Raw genomic sequence first — 20,963 nt, 5'->3', positions numbered from 1 at the left:
AACTAGAAAAGAGGAATATGGCCTGTACTTTTTTTTCCCCCGCCATTAAGATATTAAGTGACTCTTTCTGAAATGCTGACACCTTTTTCTGTTTCCCTACTGTTCTACTATGCAGGGTTTCCCTGGCGACTCAGCAGTGAAAGAATATGCCTGCAATGCAGGAGATGCAGGTTCGATCCCTGGGTCAGGAAGATCCCCTGGAGAAGGAAGTGACAACCCACTCCAGTATTTTTGCCTGGGAAATCTCATGAATAGAGGAGCCCGAGGGGCTAAATTCCATGAGCTCGCAGAGAGTCAGACCTGATGACCAAACCACCACCACTGTATGTAACAGCTTCTGGACAGTTCTTTTAGGTTCCCCTGAATAGGCAAGACAGATTCAATCATATGTTGTTGCCAAAAGGGCCAGTTTGCTGGGAATGGCCACAAATTTAAGCCTCAGAGACTCAAAGGAATGAAGTGGGAGGACAGATTGAGAGAATGAAGCCGTGGAAGCACACAGGAAAACTGGTCCCACTGAAGACAACCATCCTTTCTCACGTGCTATGTTAGCACAAGTGTGTCAATGACGCAAAGCCAGTTCTCTGCTGCCTGGACACAATGCAGACCACTAACGGGTCACTGCTGTCACCAGACACTCAGAGCATGAGCTTGTTACCAGAAATCTTGCGAGTGACCCAGTAGAGAGGGCCAAACGGGAGAGATGTGAGCGGTTCTACAGTAACTGTTTCCTTCCATTTCTGTTTATCCCTTCTGTTCCAGCCCTCTGTAGGAGAATTATTTTCTGTATAAACAAATTCATCAAGTTAACTTATTCAAGGATGGAAATAACTGGTATCACATAACGTTCTGCAAAACAAAATTGCCACTGCTGTATTCCAGGGCTTACAGCAACCTGCTCCAGCAATTCAACCCCAGCACTGACATAACCCAAACCTCCCATTACCTTCATCACTGCATATTCAATTTACATAATTATTCTGCTATGCTATTCAGAATTTACATGCAGTTGTGTGCAATCTGCTTATCCTTGCTTGGGGGACACTTTTTCCTTCCTAGCCTTAAACAAGACCACAACTCGAGTGTCTCTGTTCACCTGACCAGCAGAAACACTGCAGCTCAACAAAACAATGGGTTGGCTGGTTAATTAAGAATGACACTCCCTGTTCAGTTACCATATTCTCAGACAGCCACGCTCACCAGACCATCAACAACAGGAAAACCTCTCTCAGGCACGTCCTCACCACACTTCATCCTAAGTCGGCAAGTGGCCGGTTAAGAAGTCAAGTCACTGGTGGCCCTCCTGGTGGCCCCCCATGTCTCCAGGGCATGCCCCCTCCCCACTGGCATTCTCCAGATACTACAGAAGGGCTCCCATCAGTTACTGTCACACCACTTGGGGGAGAACAATTGTCACCTATGGCAGCCATTGACAGAGACTACTAGTCACAAGAAGAAAAAAAAAGTACTAGGCTTTCTTCTTGGGAGAAGATAATCACACATCTTCCTCCTGCTGAAAGCCTGTGACTCTAGGGCACGGCTGCCACTCAGTCTCAACCATGCTGACCGCTCCCTATGCACGGACACACACGTCAGGCTGGGTGGCCAAGGCCACAGACGAGCATCACCGAAGGGTCTTCTGAAGATAAAGGCACAGTCTGTACCTGCACCAAGGAGGTGGGGGAGGGGCCTGGAAAGACTGAATTTGATGCTCCAAGCTCCTAATGGTTGTTTATGGCAACTAGGGACATTTCAACAAGTTTCACTGTTAAAACAAAATAATTTAGTATCTTCCCCAACCTTGGAGAAGGAAACAGCAACCCACTCCAATAATCTTGCCTGAAACATCCATGGACAGAGGAGCCTGGCAGGCTACAGTCCATGGGTTCACACACTGTAGCGAGTAGAATAGGACATGACTTAGCAACTAAACAACGTATCCTACATGGCCTAAGGATGTGCTAAAGTCCATTTTTAAAGACAGGGTCAGTCTGAGGTAGACTGAGAGCTTCAAAGAATACAGCTGGGAATTGATGACCAGTATCCAAGATAGAGTGGGGTTTTTTCAATCAATTATTACCATTAGGTAATAAACTCAAAACACTAAGATAAAAATTGAAGACAGATATATTTTGAGGCTAGTTCTGGTGATATATTTTCTGAACTCCAGAAAACTTCTTGAGACCACACACTCTTTCACATTTTAAGTTAAAAAAAAAACCTTTCTTTTTAGATTTTGCAGAAATAAAGCACATGTCTCTTCCTACCAAAAGCACAACACTCAGATTTAAGCAACTATATTTTTAAAACCCCCTTCATAAATCAGACCGAAATTCTAACAGCATCCTCTTGGCTCACATCCCTGTCTTAACACAGTACCTGCAAATAGTAAGCCCCCAATAAAATATTTCTTAAGTAAATGAAAACGAAACTTATAATGGATTGTGAGTTTAGAAGAGTGTTTGTACAGAGGAAAAAAAATAAAGGCTTTCAATTGAGAAACCACATACCAAGGCATCAAAGAATGCTCGTAAGTAAATGCAAACATCAAGTTACCTATTAGACCCGATTATTGAATATATGGTTCTCCATATCTACAAGGAAGTGGTCCCAGGATCCTGGCAGATACCAGAAGCCAAGGATACTCAAGTCCCTTGTGGAGGGCGAACTGTAACTCGGTTATTTGGGCACCATATATAGCACTGACAACAAAAGGTTTTCTTTTAAGTACTTTGATTCAAATTTACACTACAGAATAATGCATTGGGTTGTTTAGATATTTTCAGCAGGAAGTTGAAAATCCCAGTTTGTCCTTCCGCTTTGCAGCATCTCTCTAGCCACAGAAACCACGCCCTCTTTGTGTACCTGCTCTTGATACACAGGATCGCCCACAAGCCCAAGGCTGCCTGGCCCGCAAGCTCGCAATGCGGGGATCCAGCGCCCTCAGCCTCAGGGCTGACTATGCATGTGCGCCACACGCATGCACATTCACACGTGGGGGGTTACGGTGGGGGTGCATATTTTCTACACGAGTTTTACAAACAGGTTCGGGGTAACCAAGTCTGACCATACTTCCATCTGGAAACTATATTTTATAACATGAGCCATATTCTGAAAAATAGATTCAGATGTTTGGAACTGGTTCAGAACAGTTGTAAGAAATGTTCAGTACAAATGAAAAAAATTAGTCTTCAATGTCTTTTCCTCTCAGTTTTTCTTACTGAATAAATATGCCTCCTGGGGGGTCAGAGAGTCAGTGGGGAAGTACGGAGGGGAAGGAGGGCGTGTAGGAGGCTTTTCCCCTAGAACCTAAACTACATGGTCTTATCTATCTAATGGCATATCTAATGGGTAACTGCTCTTGGATTTGTCCCATGTCGCCCACTAGGATCTCCACCCTGCCCCTGGAAGGCTCACTCTGCCTGCCAAATGGGGAGAATTAATTCTCCTGTTTCAACTTCTGGGAAGCAGGACTGAAGAGCCTGCTGAAATATAGTGACTCGCCTGGCTTCTATAATCCTCCTTACCCAGTTTGGCATTGTTGCTGAAAATGAGGTTGGTGGTCTAAGCTTACAAAAAATTATGCTGGTAACCTGGTTCTATTTGTTAAATGCCAGGTTTTCATAAAAATATAAGACAGTGATTTTAAATAAGAAACTATTCTTCACCCAGTAACATTTCTAAAAATCTACCACCCGAATCAACAACTCATAATAATGGGAGTCCTAAATTGTAGAATGCGTTAACACCTTCACTTGTTAGTTTGGGTGTGAGAGAAAGAAGCTTAACAGTAAGGACAAAAATCAGAGTGACCCCCGCCCTTGAGCTGCCCCCTCTCCCCCCCCGCATCCCACAGGTTGTAACTGTTTGGTGTTTGTGTCTCTACTGTTTGGTGGCGGGTGTTTCTGCCCGCAGCCTACCTTGACTTTTTGCTGGATTTGGGTTTTGGCGTGGCAGTTTTTACTTTCTTTTCCTTTGGCTCTTTGGGAATCTTAGGGGCTTTCGGGGTCTTGGGTTCCTTGGGCTCTTTTTTCTCCTTGGGTTCTTTCAGTTCCTTGGGATCTTTTTTTGCCTTCGGCCTTTTCTTTTTCTTTTTCTCTTCTTGGGACCCGTCTAGTGAGTTCCTGTTTAGTTCTTGGTTATCAACCCCACCAGGGAAGTCATCTTTACCAAAGTTTTTACTGGGATCCTCTGCAACAATGTGGTTGTTCTTCTTTTTCTTCTTCTTTTGCTGTGGCTGCTGTTCTATCGATGGCAGGTAATCATCACTCTTCACTAGCTGCGCGTTCGGTCCACTAACCTGAGTCATATCCGGCACTGGTTTCTCTAGAAAGGGCTCCGATGGAGAATGCTAAGAGATACAAATAGGAATTGAAATTAGTTTATCATTCTTCGTAGTTTAGAAAGGAACTGAAAGTTAGTGCTGACAGTTCTCAAACTTACTCTCCACTCAAGGCAGCAAACTTAACCCACTATACAGCTGTGAAACTTATCATTTTGTCTCATCCAAAAAAAAACAGATTTCGTCAACAAGAAAGCTTTTAAATGAATAGAGTTAAAGTGAGCAACTTAGTCATTCAGTTAAAAAAAAAAAATTCTGTTCAGGAGAGAAAATTTCTCATCCAATTTAAAGACACTTTCCATGTCCTTAGCACCTGTGTAGGAACTGATGAAGGATGAAACAGCAGCAAAAGCTAAGCCACAAAGATGGAGTTCAAGTAGAATTCTCCCCATGCAGGAAAGGGAAATTAAAGATGGATAATCAAGTCCCTTTTAAAAACAGCAGGCAAACTGAGCACTGTAAGAATCAGATATTGTGAAAGTTTGAAGTCTGAGTATAAACACACAAATCTTATACAGTACAAGTCATTTCTAATTTAAATGACATTCAAATGTCAAATTAAAAGCATATATGCCAGCTTATATGTGGACAGGACTTCCCTCATAGTTCAGTCGGTAAAGAATCTGCCTGCAGTGCAGGAGACCCAGGTTCAATTCCTGGTTTGGGAAGATCCCCTAGAGAAGGAAATGGCAACTCACTCCATTATTCTTGCTTGGAGAAACCCATAGACAGAGGAGCCTGGCAGGCTACAGTTTATAGAGTCTCAAGAGTCTAACACAACTGAGCAACTAAGCACACACATACCAGCTGAATAATTTGGGGTTGGTTAGATTTCTGGTACTGACAGGCAAGGAAGATAATGTTTTTATTAAGCTATTAAAGCTTCACATTTCCAAATCTCACACAGAGGAAGGGAGGGAAGAAGGGAGGCAGGGGCAGAGAGAGTAAGAGATTCCCCCAGTCAATCTGACATGACTTGCAGATTTTTTTTTTTTTTTTTTTTTTGGCAGGAGATTTTTAACATCCACTAGGACCGTATCCCGGAGAAGGCAATGGCACCCCACTCCAGTACTCTTGCCTGGAAAACCCCATGGATGGAGGAGCCTGGTAGGCTGCAGTCCATGGGGTCAGAAAGAGTCGGACAAGACTGAGCGACTTCACTTTCACTTTTCACTTTCATGCACTGGGGAAGGAAACGGCAGCCCACTCCAATGTTCTTGCCTGGAGAATCCCGGGGATGGTGGAGCCTGGTGGGCTGCCGTCTATGGGGTCACGCAGAGTCAGACAAGGCTGACGCAACTTAGCAGCAGCAGGACCATATCCAGAGATGGTCTTTAATACTGTGGAGAATACCAACACCTGGGACAGGATGCTGACAACAGGGATAGAGGACAACCTGTCTCCACTGTAAACTATGACATCTAATGCACCTTTACATTTCAACGCAATCCTTGAAAATGTTACATCTGCAAGCGTCATTCATTTTCTGCCTTTTTTGTATGCTTCTCCAGACACTGGATAGTAACTATAATATAAAGAGCAACAGTAGTAACAGCCACAAGTGTGCATGGAAAACTACCACATGGTGGGCCTGTGCTAGGTAAGCACTTTAGTCTGGGACACTGTTCGATCCCTGCGCCAGCCTGGAGAGCTCTCTGTGGACATAGACACATTCATGTGATGCATGTGCCCAAGAGCGATAGAGGCAAGGTGCCCGCCCACACGATCCCAAGAGAGGAGCCGCCAGAGAGGCCAGGTCTGCAGGGGATGTGAGAGGACCCCAAGAGAGGAGCCGCCAGAGAGGCCAGGTCTGCAGGGGATGAGAGAGGAGCTCAGATTGCAATTCAGATTCCAATACAACCAAAATGTGATCATGTACCCCTGTTTTTCAGAAAAGAAGTAGAATCTGAGGAGGCTGGGTGGCTACCCGAGGCCACAAGGGTGGGGGGCCCGAGGTGTCATCTGAATCTAGGTTTCCTACTAAATCCAGCGCTCCTCTGCCTGGCTCCTGAAACCTCACCCAGAGGCCTCATCCTCATGGGAAAGGTACTGCAACTTCACTTTCTTCCCAGTGTTCAGTGACCCTCCAAAAACTCAAAGAAAAGAAACCACTGCCAGGAAAGAAACTGGTTGTTCTGTTCCCACTAAAAGCTACTACAGTTACCGGAGGAGCCTACATTCAGTTCTGCAGCTGCGCTGGTGTAAGAGAAACAGCCGGAGTTAGAGTTGCGAGATGAGAGAGGACATTCTAATCCGAACCCTGCCATGAGGTGTATTATCTGGGGGGAATCATGCCACTTTTTCTTCCTCGGCAAAAGGAAGCATTTATCCCAAAGTCTCTTCCAACATCCTACGATACTAGAAAATCTTCAAATACATACTGCTGTTTCTTGGTCAGAGCTGAGAGGGGAAGATCCTGAAGGGGAGAGGGGAAGACCCTGAAGGAGAGTGGGGAAACCCTGAAGGAGAGAGGGGAAGACCCTGGAGGATGCACAGGAGGAGACTGGAGCCAGGGCAGAAGAGTGGGGATGCACGCAGCTGCAGGGCCCACCCAGTGGTGACAAAATGAGCACATCCTGGCAAACATTACCCACCTGCCCTAACAAACGCTTTCAGCAAACACCAACCGAGGACCTAACCGAACTGTCAATGGCTGACATTCACAGCAACATGGATGAACCTTGAGATCATCATAGTGAGTGAAGTAAGTCAGACAGAGGAGAAATATCGTATGACATCCCTTATATACAGGATCTAAAAAGAAATTATACCATTGAACTTATTTACAAAACACAAAAGAGACTCACAGACTTAGAGAATAAACTTATGGCTGATGGGGAGAAGAATGGGGAGAAGGAATAGTTAGGGAGTTTGGGGTGAAGAGGTACACACTGTTATATTTAAAATGGTTAACCAACAAGGACTTGCTATATAGCGCAGGGAACTCTGCTCAATGCTATGTGGCAGCCCGGAAGGGACGGAAGTTTGGGAGAGAATGGATACAAGGATATGTATGGCTGAGTCCCTTCGTTATTCACCTGAAACTCACAACATTGTTTGTTTATCACCTATACCCCAATACAAAATTAAAAGTTTTTTTTTTTAATTTTAGTATCTGAGAATTAATGGGATCTGATTCAACAGTTTTACTATATCTAAGTTGCTAGGGTAGAACTAATTGTTAAATATTATTTACTCGTGTAAGTACAATGGAAAAAGCCAGATCTTTTCATAAGACACATGGAGATCAAACTTATTTGGGACAAGCTATTTGTCAGGAAATGGAAGACAAGGCATTTCCTGGAAGGGGAAGGAAAGAGGAAAGTCTCTGAGTAAACAGTGCTTACAGCTTAGAATGGTGAATTAATTCCAGGTATGTGTACCTTTCTCTAATCTGCATGGCATTAACTAGGGTAACCAGATGCCAGCTTCCGATGAGAGATACCTGTTCCATGGATGTGAGTCAGAAAAAGCATATAACACATAATACCAGAAGTCGGAAAATTCATCTACACTTTAGCATACAAATCATTTTGGATGCTCCTTTCAGTAACAAATGAAGCCATAAATTAGTATCCCTTAAAAATTTAATCATCTGTAAGAAGAGGTTGGCAGGGGGGAATGTAAAGACCAAATACAAAAAAGATATGAAGGCTGTTTGATAGGCAGCAGAATTCTGTTTGAACACTGCTTGAAGTCGGGTGGGAAAGGTGCTTAGAAATATTATAGTGTTTACCAGACCCACATCTCCTTAAATCTTTTAGAGAAAAGCTGTTTTTGTAAACATTTAACAAAGAACAGATGGCCTGCCTTAATCATGCAGGGGAAAAAACCTGGAGCTCAGAGTAATACCCTGACAAAGTCTCCCAGGTCCAGCCCCCTCACCCCCCCTACACACACCCAAACGCATGGTACAGTCTTCTCTAATGCTATTTAATTTTACAGCAGACATTTTCCCATCATTTCCCACTGCCTGACAGGTAATCAATGCCATTAACATCTGATATCACCATATAGGGCATTCCTAAAACCTCTCATTTATTAGGGTAAATGCAGAGAATGTTAGATACCAAAGGTATTTTGAAATACACCCTTCAGGACTTCCTGCTTAACACATTTTCTATCATAGTTTCATGTGCCTGTTGGAGAATTATGGAACTTGGAAGGACTGTGCCATGCACTTTCGGAACTGAAATAGAGTGACTGATATTTGAACAATAAATAAAAATCATCCAAGGTGTGTGCTATCCAAAAAAACTACCATAAACTGAAGATGATTTTTATCAACTCTATGTTTCATGAACATATAAATTAGGCAAACACATTAACAAGTTTCCTCATGTAAAACAGCAGAACAGACTGTAAATTTAACCAAAGAAGAGATGGGTGAGGGAGGCAAGGCCAACCCCTCTGTTACCTTTAAGCAAAGGTGACACCAAAGGCTCAGGAACCTGCAAAAGAACATTTAAAAAAATGCATAAGGGACTTCCCTGTCGGTCCAGTGGTTAAGACTCTGAACTTCCCTGCAGGGAGCATGGGTTCAATCCCTGGTCGGGAAGCTAAGATCCCCATGCCACTCAGTGTAGGCAAAAAAACCAAAAAAGCCCAAAAAGACACTCTACGTCCATCTCCACTGTGTTTTCCCTCCAACATGAACCAGCATTTTTTGACTTCAAAGCCTATCTTATTTAACCATGTTTTTTCTTAATTATAGTCTTGAAGCCTCAACTTGCTCTCAAGGTCAGTGACCATGAGTCAGTAAATAGCATGCAGTGTTTCCAACACGGACGATCCCTGCAAACCAACACTGTTCGTAATACCGGACGTCTGTGGGCAAACATTCTACTCAGCGAGTGACACAATACATATAAAATCAAAATGCTACTTTATAATAAAGAGAAGATACTACCAACTAGATGAAAGGACACAGTGCTTCCGGGGGAAACATCCCACCCCACAAAGTAGGCTGAAGAGAGGCAGGCACTTGGTGCTCAGAGAAACTGAGATCCAGGGGGAGAAGTGGCAGGAAAATTGAGCCGCACGTGACAACAGGTGCAAGCTCAAAACACTCAACTATGAATGCAATGGCTTGTAAAATTACAGATATTAAGTAGCCATTTAAGACTAAAAAGTACAGGGACTTCCCTGGCAGTCCAGTGGTTAGGACTCTGCGCTGCCACCGCAGGGGCACAGGTTCAATCCTTGGTCAGGGAACTGCAGTACTGCAAGCCACATGGAGTGGCTAAGAGGGGGAAGAAAAAAGACTGAAAAGTACAATTTGGTTGTTGGAGGTTTTTTAAATGGCTTTGGAGACATGTTCCCATTACTGGTTTTCTTCACTTCTCTTTTTCCAGTATTCCACAGGCTCTCAGTCCCTCTACATTCTTAAAAATGAATTCTGGTATGAACACTACAGCTCAATCGCCAGTCTAAATGTACCAGGATTCAACAGAGCATTTAGCAAAGGTTTTGTAAATTCCACTGAGATTTAAACATCTTTTTCTGATCAATGACATTGGCAGAAAGACCATCTCAGTAATACCTCGTGCTCAAATCACTTATTCATCCAACAAACATTTGAGGATGTAACAGTGAACCAGGGAGCCTGGGTGCCTGCTGAGGGAGGGCAAAGCATGTCACCCAGCAGACACCAAGGAGGCTTTCTGGAAAAAAACACGGTTCAGGGAGGCAAACACTGGCCAGGGGTTCCTCCCTTGATGGACCAGCCGGAGCAACAAACCACGTCTAGGATGTGGTGGACTGAAGACACAAAAGTACCTCACAGGGGGCTTTCAAAACTTTCCAACAGTTTTCAAAACTGTTGGAGAGGAGATCAAGATGAACAGGTATTATTCTGAATGGTCAACTGAAATAATTTTTAACTTTCATCCTTTGATATAAAATTACAAGGACAGGAACAATCTTAAGAATCAAGGATCAGAATATTTTCTGTTGGACCAAATTTGGTATCAAGAGTCAGGGACTCAAGCTCAAGCCTTTCCTATACCAGTTAGTTTTATTCAGCTCATTTAAAAAGACCATTTCTAAGAAAAAAATATCAAATGAACAATTTTATAAACATAGACACAAAAATGAACAGTATCACACTTGTTGGTCATATGACTTGAGAAGGCAAAAAGTATAGAAAAATTTTTTTCTAAGTTTAGGATTTTAAAAAGTGTTCCGAGAAAAGAAGACTCAAGTCATGGGAGTTTTGAGAATTCTGGGTTAGACAATGTTAAGCATTTTTCTTCACTGCAAAACTCTTCAAACCCTTACTACACTCTGAAGAGGGACAGGACACAGTGGGCCATACAGATATTTAACTATGGCATTCTTTGTCCAAGAATATCTTGAATAAAAATGTTCTTTAAAATGTACTCTGGATTTAAGCAGCTAAAGCAGAGCAAATTCATCACCTCTGTGGGAGGAATGTGAGAGAGAGAGAAAGAGGGCTTGTCTTAAAGCCGTGGTTACCAAATATTTTAAAAGCTAGTATACGACTCTATGAATAAATACAATTTTATATAAATGCACTGAAAACAGCTTACTCAATTATGGTCATATGTAGGAATAAAACAGGGACATTAGTATAATCATATAATCAATTGACTTATACAATTTCCATTATAATATATATATGCAGTGAAGATAAGTTAAATAAAATTAATTTTAAAATATAATAACTTATCTTAGTGTGTCCCTCAGAATCATTCGTTTTAGACTTGAAAAAAAAAATTTAGTTACTGTGAAGTATCTCATTTAAAAATCATCTGTAGGCATTTTGACAGCATCTACACTGTAAGTGCATTTTGAATGAGAAGAGTCCAAAACAATGAACCAACTGGGCATGTGGAATTCAGTGTTAAATAACTTCCCATCACACAGTGAATCCTGGCCACCTTGCAGTGCTCAGGGTGAAACTACATCACGGGGAGTGTCACTGGCCTCTGTAGTGTGGGACATACTGTGCTCTGGTGTTTTCATGGGCAACTGGACCTCGACAGCCCTGCGGAGAGATGCCATCAATGCTGACCCCCTTCCCAAGTGTCTGAGAAGTTCTGAGTGGCACGCACTCCCTCCCAGTGCAGGAGAACAGGGCGTCTGGCCACTGTTGCTCCCTGTCGCCGCCCTCTCTCCGTGTCCATGCAACCAGACTGTCACGCTGGGCTGGGTGCCGCCCTGTGGCTGAGCGAGGTGCCAGCCGGAGGGTACGGCTCTGTGGCCACCATGCCAGTTGGGTAACAGGTCAATTCTAGTGCTTAGCAAAAGCACCAGACCAAGTACTCGCCTTACATTTTAAAAGCATATAATGAGATGACATGTTTGTCCCATCCAAATCACACACACACACCCACACACTGAGGGCACAGAGTTAAAGTGATGTTAAAGTTTTGAAGTTTTTGTTTTGTTGTTTCTCCATTGCTTCACAAGTGCCTAGGAAAATCAGCTTAGTTGTTTAGACAAGACTTGAATGTTGCGTTAACATGTGTCAGTTCTCCAAAGAGCCTATGCGGTCATCAGACCACGCCCCTAACCTTGAAATCTCCTTCCCCAAAGTACTTGTAATAGAAGGGAAACGCAGAGGGGTTGGTTGAGAAAAGCCTCACTCCTCTGGGTAGGGGAGAGACAGAAACCAGCATGAACACAACACGATTGAAAGCCGTTGAGTGACTTCCTGGGCAGCCTGGACGGCACACAAGGGGACAGTCCCTGCAGGCAGCAGGCCCACCCACCATAAGGATGACACCCACTCTCCTCCTACAGCTGCCGCACCATCCGCCCACCAAAAAGGAACAGGGTCTGCAAATGTGGCATCGCAGTGCCTCTGACTTCCAGTAACCAACCCAAACTCTGACCCCATTAGGGGAATCTGAGACAGGGCCAAACTTTCACCCTCTTGTTCCGAAGGTCTTGCTTCCTAAAAGCAGTAAATCCTCAAGTGTTATCTGTTACTGGACATTACTTCCTAGAAGTAAAAACAGGAAAGATAACGAATGTGCTCGGGGTCCTTAACAAGGCCAACTGTACTGTCTCTCCTTTCCCTCCTGTTTCTTCCTTCACCACCTTGCACAGGGCACCCTGCCCTTAACAGCCTCCACTCCACAATCACCAGAGAATGAGAATCTGTAGAACTAATCCCAGTTACAGGGGCATTCCTCTTCCCTATTTCCAGTTATCTCTAAGGTCTGTAAAGTTCTCAAAAGGCTGTTTGGATGCTTGAATTTGGCAGCAGACACCCAGAGCTGAAGCCACCGAGCTTACTAGGGATCAAGCTCAGCAAAACAAGACAGCAGTGCTTCCGGGCTGGTCGACATGTTTTGCATAAATAGAGCCTATTCAAGCCACTAAGGACAAAGACCAAATTTACATACCAAAAATAGTTTAGTTCAATTCAGTCGTTTGGGTTTTTTTTTTCTTGTTTTTACTGTACACTTCCATTGTTGTTTTCTTTTTTTTTTCCGCTATCACTGGTGTACCTAAAGTTCATTGATCCTTGAGTTAGAAAGGGGGAACGTATAGAGTTTGGCCCTGGAAAACCAATTCATTCCACATTTGCACTTCATAGACTTCTACTAGCCCAAAAAGGTCAGTGTTAAAGGTAGCTTACAATGCTTCTCCTATCAACTTAAAAAGTCAAACCTCAATAGTTCTGTGTCTTTACCTAACACAGAACAATCCCAGGGGTTTGTGTAGAAATGGGAATAGAACAGTCTTTAAGGGGAAAAAAAAATCCATTTGTAAGGAGCTCAGTAATAAAGCTAATTTACACCCAGTAAGTTCTCCAGGACTCAGAGCTTGTGAGGCTAGCGAAAGATCTAGTTGCAATAAATGCTTAATGATAGATTGCTTTGGTTCTATTAAAAAAAAAAAATCATTCACATCTTGTAGGAGGCAGAATTCTAAGGTGACCCCACAATCTCCACCAAGCAAGCCGCGAGGGGGACCTGTGGCTGCTGGCCAGCAGACGTGGCCAAGCTGAGAGGGACTCGCAAGTATGATTAGAAACCCCAAATCAGTTGGCTTTGAGTTACTCAAAGGCAGGCCTGACTTACTCAGGAAGCTTGTGAAGAGGGTGTGGGTCCCCCCTTGAGGGCCAGACATTCCTTGCTGCCAGCTGGGAGCAACCCACCATGGTCACGAGCCAAGGGCAGCCTCCAGAGGTCAAGGACAGCCCCAGGCTGAGGCCCCAAGTCACACAGCTACCTAAAGTGAATTCGGCCCACAACCCCAGTGGACACAGAAGTCAATCCCTGCCCAGCCAAGACTCCAGATGTAAACACAGTCCCCACTCCTGATAGTAGCCTGAAAAGGCCCCAAGCATAGGAGGCAGCTGAGCTGGGCTCAAATCCTGACTCACAGAAACAGGGGATAAGAACACGGTATTGTCAGAAGCCACGAAATCTGTGGCAATTTGTTACGCAGCAACAATGCATACCTTAAAATCCCCAGCCACTCACGTCTTAATTTTTTTTCAGTCTTTCCCCCTCCCCATCCTGGATCCCCCTTGCATGTAGACATCCCACTGACCACAGGAGGACAGAGAACACAACAGGACTTGTTCATCGCTTTGCGATGCTGCTCTGTTGATGGTGACACTGAGCCCTCCTGTGCCAAGCACCTCTCTGTGCTCACAACCCACCTGGGGAAATTATCCCCATTTGATAAATGGGAGAACTGAGGCACACAAAGAGGTGATGCATTTGTCCAAAGTCACAAAAAGCTCGTTATGAGAGTCAAGATTCAAGCCAGGCACCTCTCTGTGGAGCCCTCATCTTAGCCACTACACCTATTACCTGATCACTGCAGCTCACCCATTCCTGTGAAAATCACTCAGTCGTATCTGAGTCTCTGCAACCCCACAGACTATAGCCTGTCAGGCTCCTAGAGTGGGTAGCCATTCCCTTCTCCAGTGATCTTCCCAATCCAGGGATCAAACCTGGGCCTCCTGCACTGCAGGCAGACACTTCACCACCTGAGCCACCAGGGAAGCCCATTCCTGTTGCCGTGTCTTCAGAGAGGAGGAAGGCGTAATGACACAGACAGCTGTGTGCGAAGTACCAGCTGGACAGAGGTGGGACCCACTCCGACAGGAAGAACCGAGATGAAATGAAGGGTGTAGGTGCTACAGGCAGGCTGGAGTCTGACACTCTGAGATAGTTAAGCACCACTGAAACCATCACAGGGAGATTTTTTTTTTTAATCACTGTGTTCAAATTTTAAAAAAGAAGGGAGAAAAAGAAAAGAAACTGCACTACAAGCAATATTAAAGGTTCCTGATGTGTATTTTAACAGAAAGTTTCCTGCACCTTAGAAACAGTCGGTTTAACACTTAAAGGGGATTGTGTCCCCATGACTCCTTCCAGCTGGAATTATACATGAAACAGAAGATACCAAAGCAATTAAGTATTTTATAAACACTGCTGAGGGGTCAAAAAGAGGGAGGTTCATTCACTGACTAATAACGCAGTAATAAACAAACAGCAATGTTATGCAACTGAGAAAATTATTATAATTGAATCTACACAGCTGGGCAAGAAGAGAAGGCTGGTTATGTATATCAGCTCACAATTGCTTTGTGTGGGTAGGTTTTAGTTTTAGAGCTGGTTCAGAATGGAGATCCTTCTACAGTCAAGATTTTTTTTTTCTCTCAACCGAACACGATTCCACAATTACAACTGCAGGAGGGAAAAGAACTCAATGAATTGCTCACCAATTATTTGCTCCCATTTGAACTACAGAGGGGTCCCTATGTACAGAGTGGGCAGGAGGTGAAGCTTTCTCGTGATGTGCTCATTTCAGACCTCTTCCAGAGACATTTTACCTTGTTTGTGCACGGGCGTATGAATAATGAATGACTGTGACTGGGGGCCACATTGGAGGGAAAGCAGCAGAACAAAGTCGCTTCTCACATTTTAACATTTGGCTCCCACTGTGTTCTTGGAGCTCCCTTTCCACCTTGATATCTGCCCCTCTGCAGAAGACAGGCAGAGAAACACCGCCAATTACTGCACTTAAGTGTACACAGGTGTGTCTAACAGGGTCGGAAAAGCGACTGGTACATTTCCCTTGAATTGTTGAAGTTTTAGCATCAAAATCAGAAAAGCATCATTATTCTCTAGGGTTCAAGAACGAGCTGAGTAAAAATCCACCATCCTTCCATCAGTTAAATGCACTTAAAACACAAACCAAAGCAAAACAAGCTTCTTTTCTGAGGATATTTCTAACTAGATGTTACCCTTTATTACTACATGAATTCTTTTCTTAATTAAGTGACTCCATCTCAACAAATCTGTGATCTATGTCAGGTTCCCATCTGCCTAAAACCTAACTCTCCTGAAACTCGGAAGGATGATTAGCTAACCACCAGGGCAGAGGTACCAATGTATTTTCGACAGGCACACATTTTACATCGATGATATCTATTTTTATGAGATAAAAGTACTAAAGCTTTAATGGTGGCAATTAAAACAGCCAAGAGTTTGAGCAGCTCGATGGCTGAGTCACAGACCTTTTACCTATAATGGGATCCATTATATCCCTGAGCTCAGTTTGAGGGAGTAAAAGAGGAACGGATTTTTAAATATGGTGATAAAACAGCAGTACCCTCTGAACTAAGCAGCTTTAGTTTAAACTGCCGTGTGACCTACCCTGTGCCTAATGTCAACATCCAGTTGAGCAGCCTTCTTCAAAGTTCTCAGATACTTCTGTCTCTTTGAAACTATTTGAACAATTTGAAGGTGCTACAAAGATGCTGCTACATCATGATGAACATCTGAGTGTATCTGTTTCTATTTTAACTTATTTGTATTTAAAAACATCACTTTTTTGAAAATGCGTAACTTCAGATGACTTGTGACAAAATCTCACTTATGTCTAAAATAATAAATATTTATATTGATATTCCCTTTTAAAATGTAATTTAGGGGTATGAATAAGAATGTAATTATTCACAAGGAGACCGTGTAAAGTTTGAGCAGTATTTATGGATGAACATCAGCAAACAAAGGAGTGGGGGTGTTTTTCATGGCATTTTAGCATTATTTGAAAGTATCAGGATCATAAGCTCTGTACTTGCAAAAATGTAATAATCGCCCAACGTCCAGTCCAACACTAACCACTTCTCTAATTCAAGAACCCTAAAGATTTTCTCTTTTGCTTCTATTATAGCACATTCAGAAACAGAAATGGAAATTATCTTGGGAACAATCTCACTCACAAGTGTTTGTATCTGTTACTATCTTGATCCCTAGAGAGAGCAGGCAGACAGGAAACAACCTGAAGAAAGGGTTTACCCCCGACCAGGAAGGACCCAGCTAACAGGGGTGGGCAGCCATGCAGCCGCCTTGGCCCAAGAGGCCTAAATGCAGTCAGGTCTCTCGGGGCTGAGGATCTGTGCCCCCACCAAGTACGCCGGCATTAGCCAGATGCCCCCTGGCCGTGTTCCTCTGGGTGCTGGCAGCTCTGTCAGGATAATTCATCTGAAGGAAGAACAGCAGGGTGGACTAGTGAATTCACTATTAGGCTTGGTTTTGAGCGTTTTTCTCTGTGGCAGCTTTATCAAGTGTGAAGACCTATCATCTCAAGACGCCTCAGCTTCCTGTCTGTAAGACGAAGAAGTGGAGGAGCTGGTCTGTAACGGCTTCCAACCCTAAGACTCTATCATCCGATATTCTCTGCTGTTAAAGTCTGGCGTCAGCCCTGCTTAAACTGCCACCCCACCTGTCCAGCAAGAAATGAGCACTCGTAAAGTGAAATGAGAAGTGAAGATCATTTCAGAGGGAACTATTAAGGAAGTTTTGTAGATAAACACAAAAAACAAGACATTTAAAAACCTACAATAGAAAGCCCGAATTAAATACGATATACCGGAATTAGAGATGCAAATGAAATCTTAACATAAACAATTTACTTTCCCCATTTATAAAAAGGAGAACTTTCAGAACTTCACTGCAATAATTCATAACTTCATTTCATAGGTACCTAATGTCTATAAGGTTTTCTCCTAGTAAGTTCAGTCTCTGCTCAATATAATGTGTTGCAATATTTATTAAATATCTTGTGCATGCATGCAAGCTCAGTCGTTCAGTTGTGTCCGACTCTTTTGCAACCCTATGAACTGTTGCCCACCAGGCTCCTCTGTCCATGGGATTCTCCAGGCAAGAATACTGGAGTGGGTTGCCATGCCCGTCTCCAGGGTATCTTCCCAACTCAGGGATCAAACCTTCGTCTCGAGTCTCCTGCACTGACAGATGGATTCTTTGCCACTGAGCCACCGGTGTATGCACAAATAATAACACTCAGGTATAAAAGAATCATTCACGTTTGTGAATCCCTGAACTCACGGATCCACAGCAAATAAACCATGGGCAGGTGACGGGAAGGGGAAGAACAGAGGGGAGGTGGGAAGGACAGAAGCGTGTTGTTCACAGCAGCCACAGGACCTGGAGACGAACACACATGAGGAGCACTGGGCAGGGACCTCTCCCAGCCCTGGAAGGTTTGCTGAGAACTTCTGAGGGGAGCCCTGTTGACTTCAGGGAGGTGGGGACCCCCAATTCCTCACAACACAGCTGAGTGCGGTGTGTAGCACACATGCTCCTCACCCGGGGCCAGGCCACACCAGCCAGGCAGCCCCCAGCGGGCTTCTGATCACCCGCAGCGAGGAAGCCTGGGAGCGACCCTCTTTAAAATCGTCATTTATAAGAAGTGGGCCTCAGGAATGATTTAAACAGCGGCAGCCTCCAAACCTCCATCCCTCCCCACTCTGTCCCACCCTCCTGCCTCCCACACTGGTCTCTCCACCTTGATACCCTCCACCCCTCACCCTCGCTCAGGTTCTCAGTGACCCACTGAACCTTTCTGGATCCTTGTTTCCTCCAGCCTTGCTGCCTCTCTTCGCTCCCCTTTAGGACAGAATGCTCCAGGGAATGACAGCGTTTGCTGCCTTCCCCTGGTAGGCAGAATTCATACTCGTACTCCACCTGAACAGCCAGCCTTCCTCATAGGGAACCCCCTCCCCCATGCTCCTGAACTGTCAGTAGGAGCCGACAGCCTCACCCCCAGCTTCTTCAGGGACCTCACAATAGCCTCACCACCCCTCATGAGCTCCTTCAGTGCTGGTTTCCCATGAACCTCTCAGCCCATAACTCCCGAGGTGCCCTGGACCCTCACATCTGGATCTGAGATCTCTGCCTTCTCCCTCAGCAGGGGTCACGGCTCGAAACACCACCTACCCGTGGCTGATGGCTCCCAAGATTCCTTCGAGATTCTGGGCCCCTCCCCTGAATTCCATTCGTCCCCATGCAACTGGCAACCTGACCTAGCCACCTGCACGCCCCCGACAGGCATCTCACACTCCATGAATTCTAAACCAAACTCCTGATTTCTTTACTGACTCCAGCTCCACCAGCAGCAGAAGCCAGACATGGGGAGTCAGCCCTGATCTCGGCTCAGTCTCACCCAGCACTTTCACTCCACTCTGTGGTTCCTCCTGGCTCCACCTACAACACACACAGGACACACCCTCTGACGACCCCAACTCCACCCTGTCTAAGCACCTCGAGACCTGCCTGGACCACTGTTGCCACAATCTCTGCACCTGACCCGTCTCCCAGGCTTGCCATCCAGCCCAGTCTATTTCCTGCACAGTCCCAGTGATCCTCTAAAGATGTAAATAGGACCACAATATACCTCTATTCAAAACCACTAGGACCTTCTCCTCTCATTCACAGTAAAATGGCAAGTCCTCAGCATGGACTACAAGGCCTCAAATGGACCCCTGCCACCTCCCAAACCTCATCTCCTGCAAACCCACCCCCCAACCTGCTCTAACTACGCTGATCCTTTGTTGTTGTTTAGGCACTCAGTCAAGTCAGACTCTGGCGACCCATGGACTGTAGCCCGCCAGGCTCCTCTGTTCATGGGATTTCCCAGGCAAGAATACTGGAGTGGGTTGCCATTTCCTTCTTCAGGGGATCTTCTCGACCCAGGGATGGAACCCACGTCTCCTGCATTGGCAGGTGGGTTCTTTACCACTGAGCCACCAGGGAAGCCCATGCTGATCCCTTGTTTACTGTCAAACAACAAAGGGCAAAAGCTCTCCACCTCAGGATCTTTGCACAGGCGGCCTCTGTCCTCGGAAGACTGTGAGCCTCTGATAGGCCATTTGTCTATATACAGGTGACCCTTGACAACGTGGATTTGAAAAGCGGGGGTCCACTTACTCGAGGACTTCTTTCCAGCAGTGCATGTCACAGTACTACACACTCGGGGTTGGCTGAATGCGCAGGTATGGAGGACCCATGGACACAGGGAGGACAAACGATAAATTATACTCATATACTCAAGTGTGTGAAAGGTCAGTGCCCCAGCCACAGAGTTGTTCAAGGGTCAACTGTATACAGAGGCATATATACCAGAATGTGTGCCTGTCTGTCTCTCTCTCCAACACCTAAAGCAGGAACTGACACATACCATGGGCCTAGTATTTACTGATTATGAAACGTTCCCCAAATGTTAACACAGACGTCACACCTCCAGCCTTTGTCTTGATTACATACATGCTCTGTGGGAGCTCCTGGCGACTGCTGTACCGCCAAGGTGCCCACAAGGGTATCCTAGGACACTGTGGACTAATAAATGCGTAAGTGAGTGAGTGCACATTCTTCTGACTGGTCTGAGGCAATGTTGAAACATTTGATGGCCTTTGAAAGCCGCACATTCTGCCTGCTGTCTGCACAAATTTCTCCTTCATTCCTCCTCTTTCCCTGACTTAAGCACCCCCTTTCTTCCTGACCCTGCAAACAATTAAGTTGCATATCTGCTCCCATGTAAGTCTGCACTTCTCTCTTCTCATTGCAGGGACACCACTGTTTAACTAGACTTCTTTTAAGGAGAGAATACCTTCTTTTTATATCTCCATGACCTCACAGAGTGACTGGCATGTTACAAATGCTCCAAAATGCTGCCTGATGAATAAATGGAGGGTGGATGGATGGGTGGACAGATGTATGAGGTTCTCACCCTATCTTTAAATAATATCTTTAAAGAAGTCTCAACAGGCCCCAAATGCTGTCCCTCTGCTATGAATGGATCACCATCCCGCAGCTCATTTCCAACAAAAGCACTCCTGGGGAAGAGACCTAGAAAGAGTTCTCAGAATCTGGCCTCCAAAAATATCGTTGGTAAGTGCTGAACTACACTGATCATATATTTTTATCTAAGACAGCTTATCATTTTCTTCTACATACATGTTTAAAATAAACTTTAAAATTCTAATGACTCTGAGCTGTGAAATATTTCAGTTGCTTTAGGTGGAAGGTTAAGGCATGGTTGCAAATTTTGACACACGTGTGCTTCTCTTTTTTGCTCTGACCACAGCCCATCTCCCGAGGGGGTGGGGGAATGATCATGTACCTTGTGCTAAAGCCCAGGAGGAGAAGCCAGGAGGCTGAAGGAGGCGCCTGAGTTGGCTGGAGGGATAAAGGACCCAGGGTCTACACTGGGTTTAAGGAGCTTCGGTCTAGTCCTCAACCACAAGGTCATGAAGCTCTAGACCAGGCTTGTCACCACGAAGCCCGATGACCTACCTGGCCACAAACTCCAGAACTTCACTCAC

General features: G+C 44.8%; 1 protein-coding gene across 1 annotated transcript in view; it reads right to left on the bottom strand.

Moving 5' to 3' along the window:
* CHD7 (chromodomain helicase DNA binding protein 7) overlaps positions 1-20,963 on the bottom strand; it is a 191,666-nt gene that overhangs the window by 83,999 nt on the left and 86,704 nt on the right. Inside the window, exon 3 of the mRNA XM_052652070.1 lies at positions 3,921-4,351. Within this exon, the coding sequence (XP_052508030.1) occupies positions 3,921-4,351 (431 nt within the window). The remainder of the gene's footprint in view (positions 1-3,920; positions 4,352-20,963) is intronic.

Source organism: Budorcas taxicolor, chromosome 14, assembly GCF_023091745.1.
Source record: "Budorcas taxicolor isolate Tak-1 chromosome 14, Takin1.1, whole genome shotgun sequence".
NCBI classification, from domain to species: domain Eukaryota; kingdom Metazoa; phylum Chordata; class Mammalia; order Artiodactyla; family Bovidae; genus Budorcas; species Budorcas taxicolor.
The sequence above is the reverse complement of the archived record's forward strand: the minus strand, read 5'-3'. Positions and strand labels throughout refer to the sequence as shown.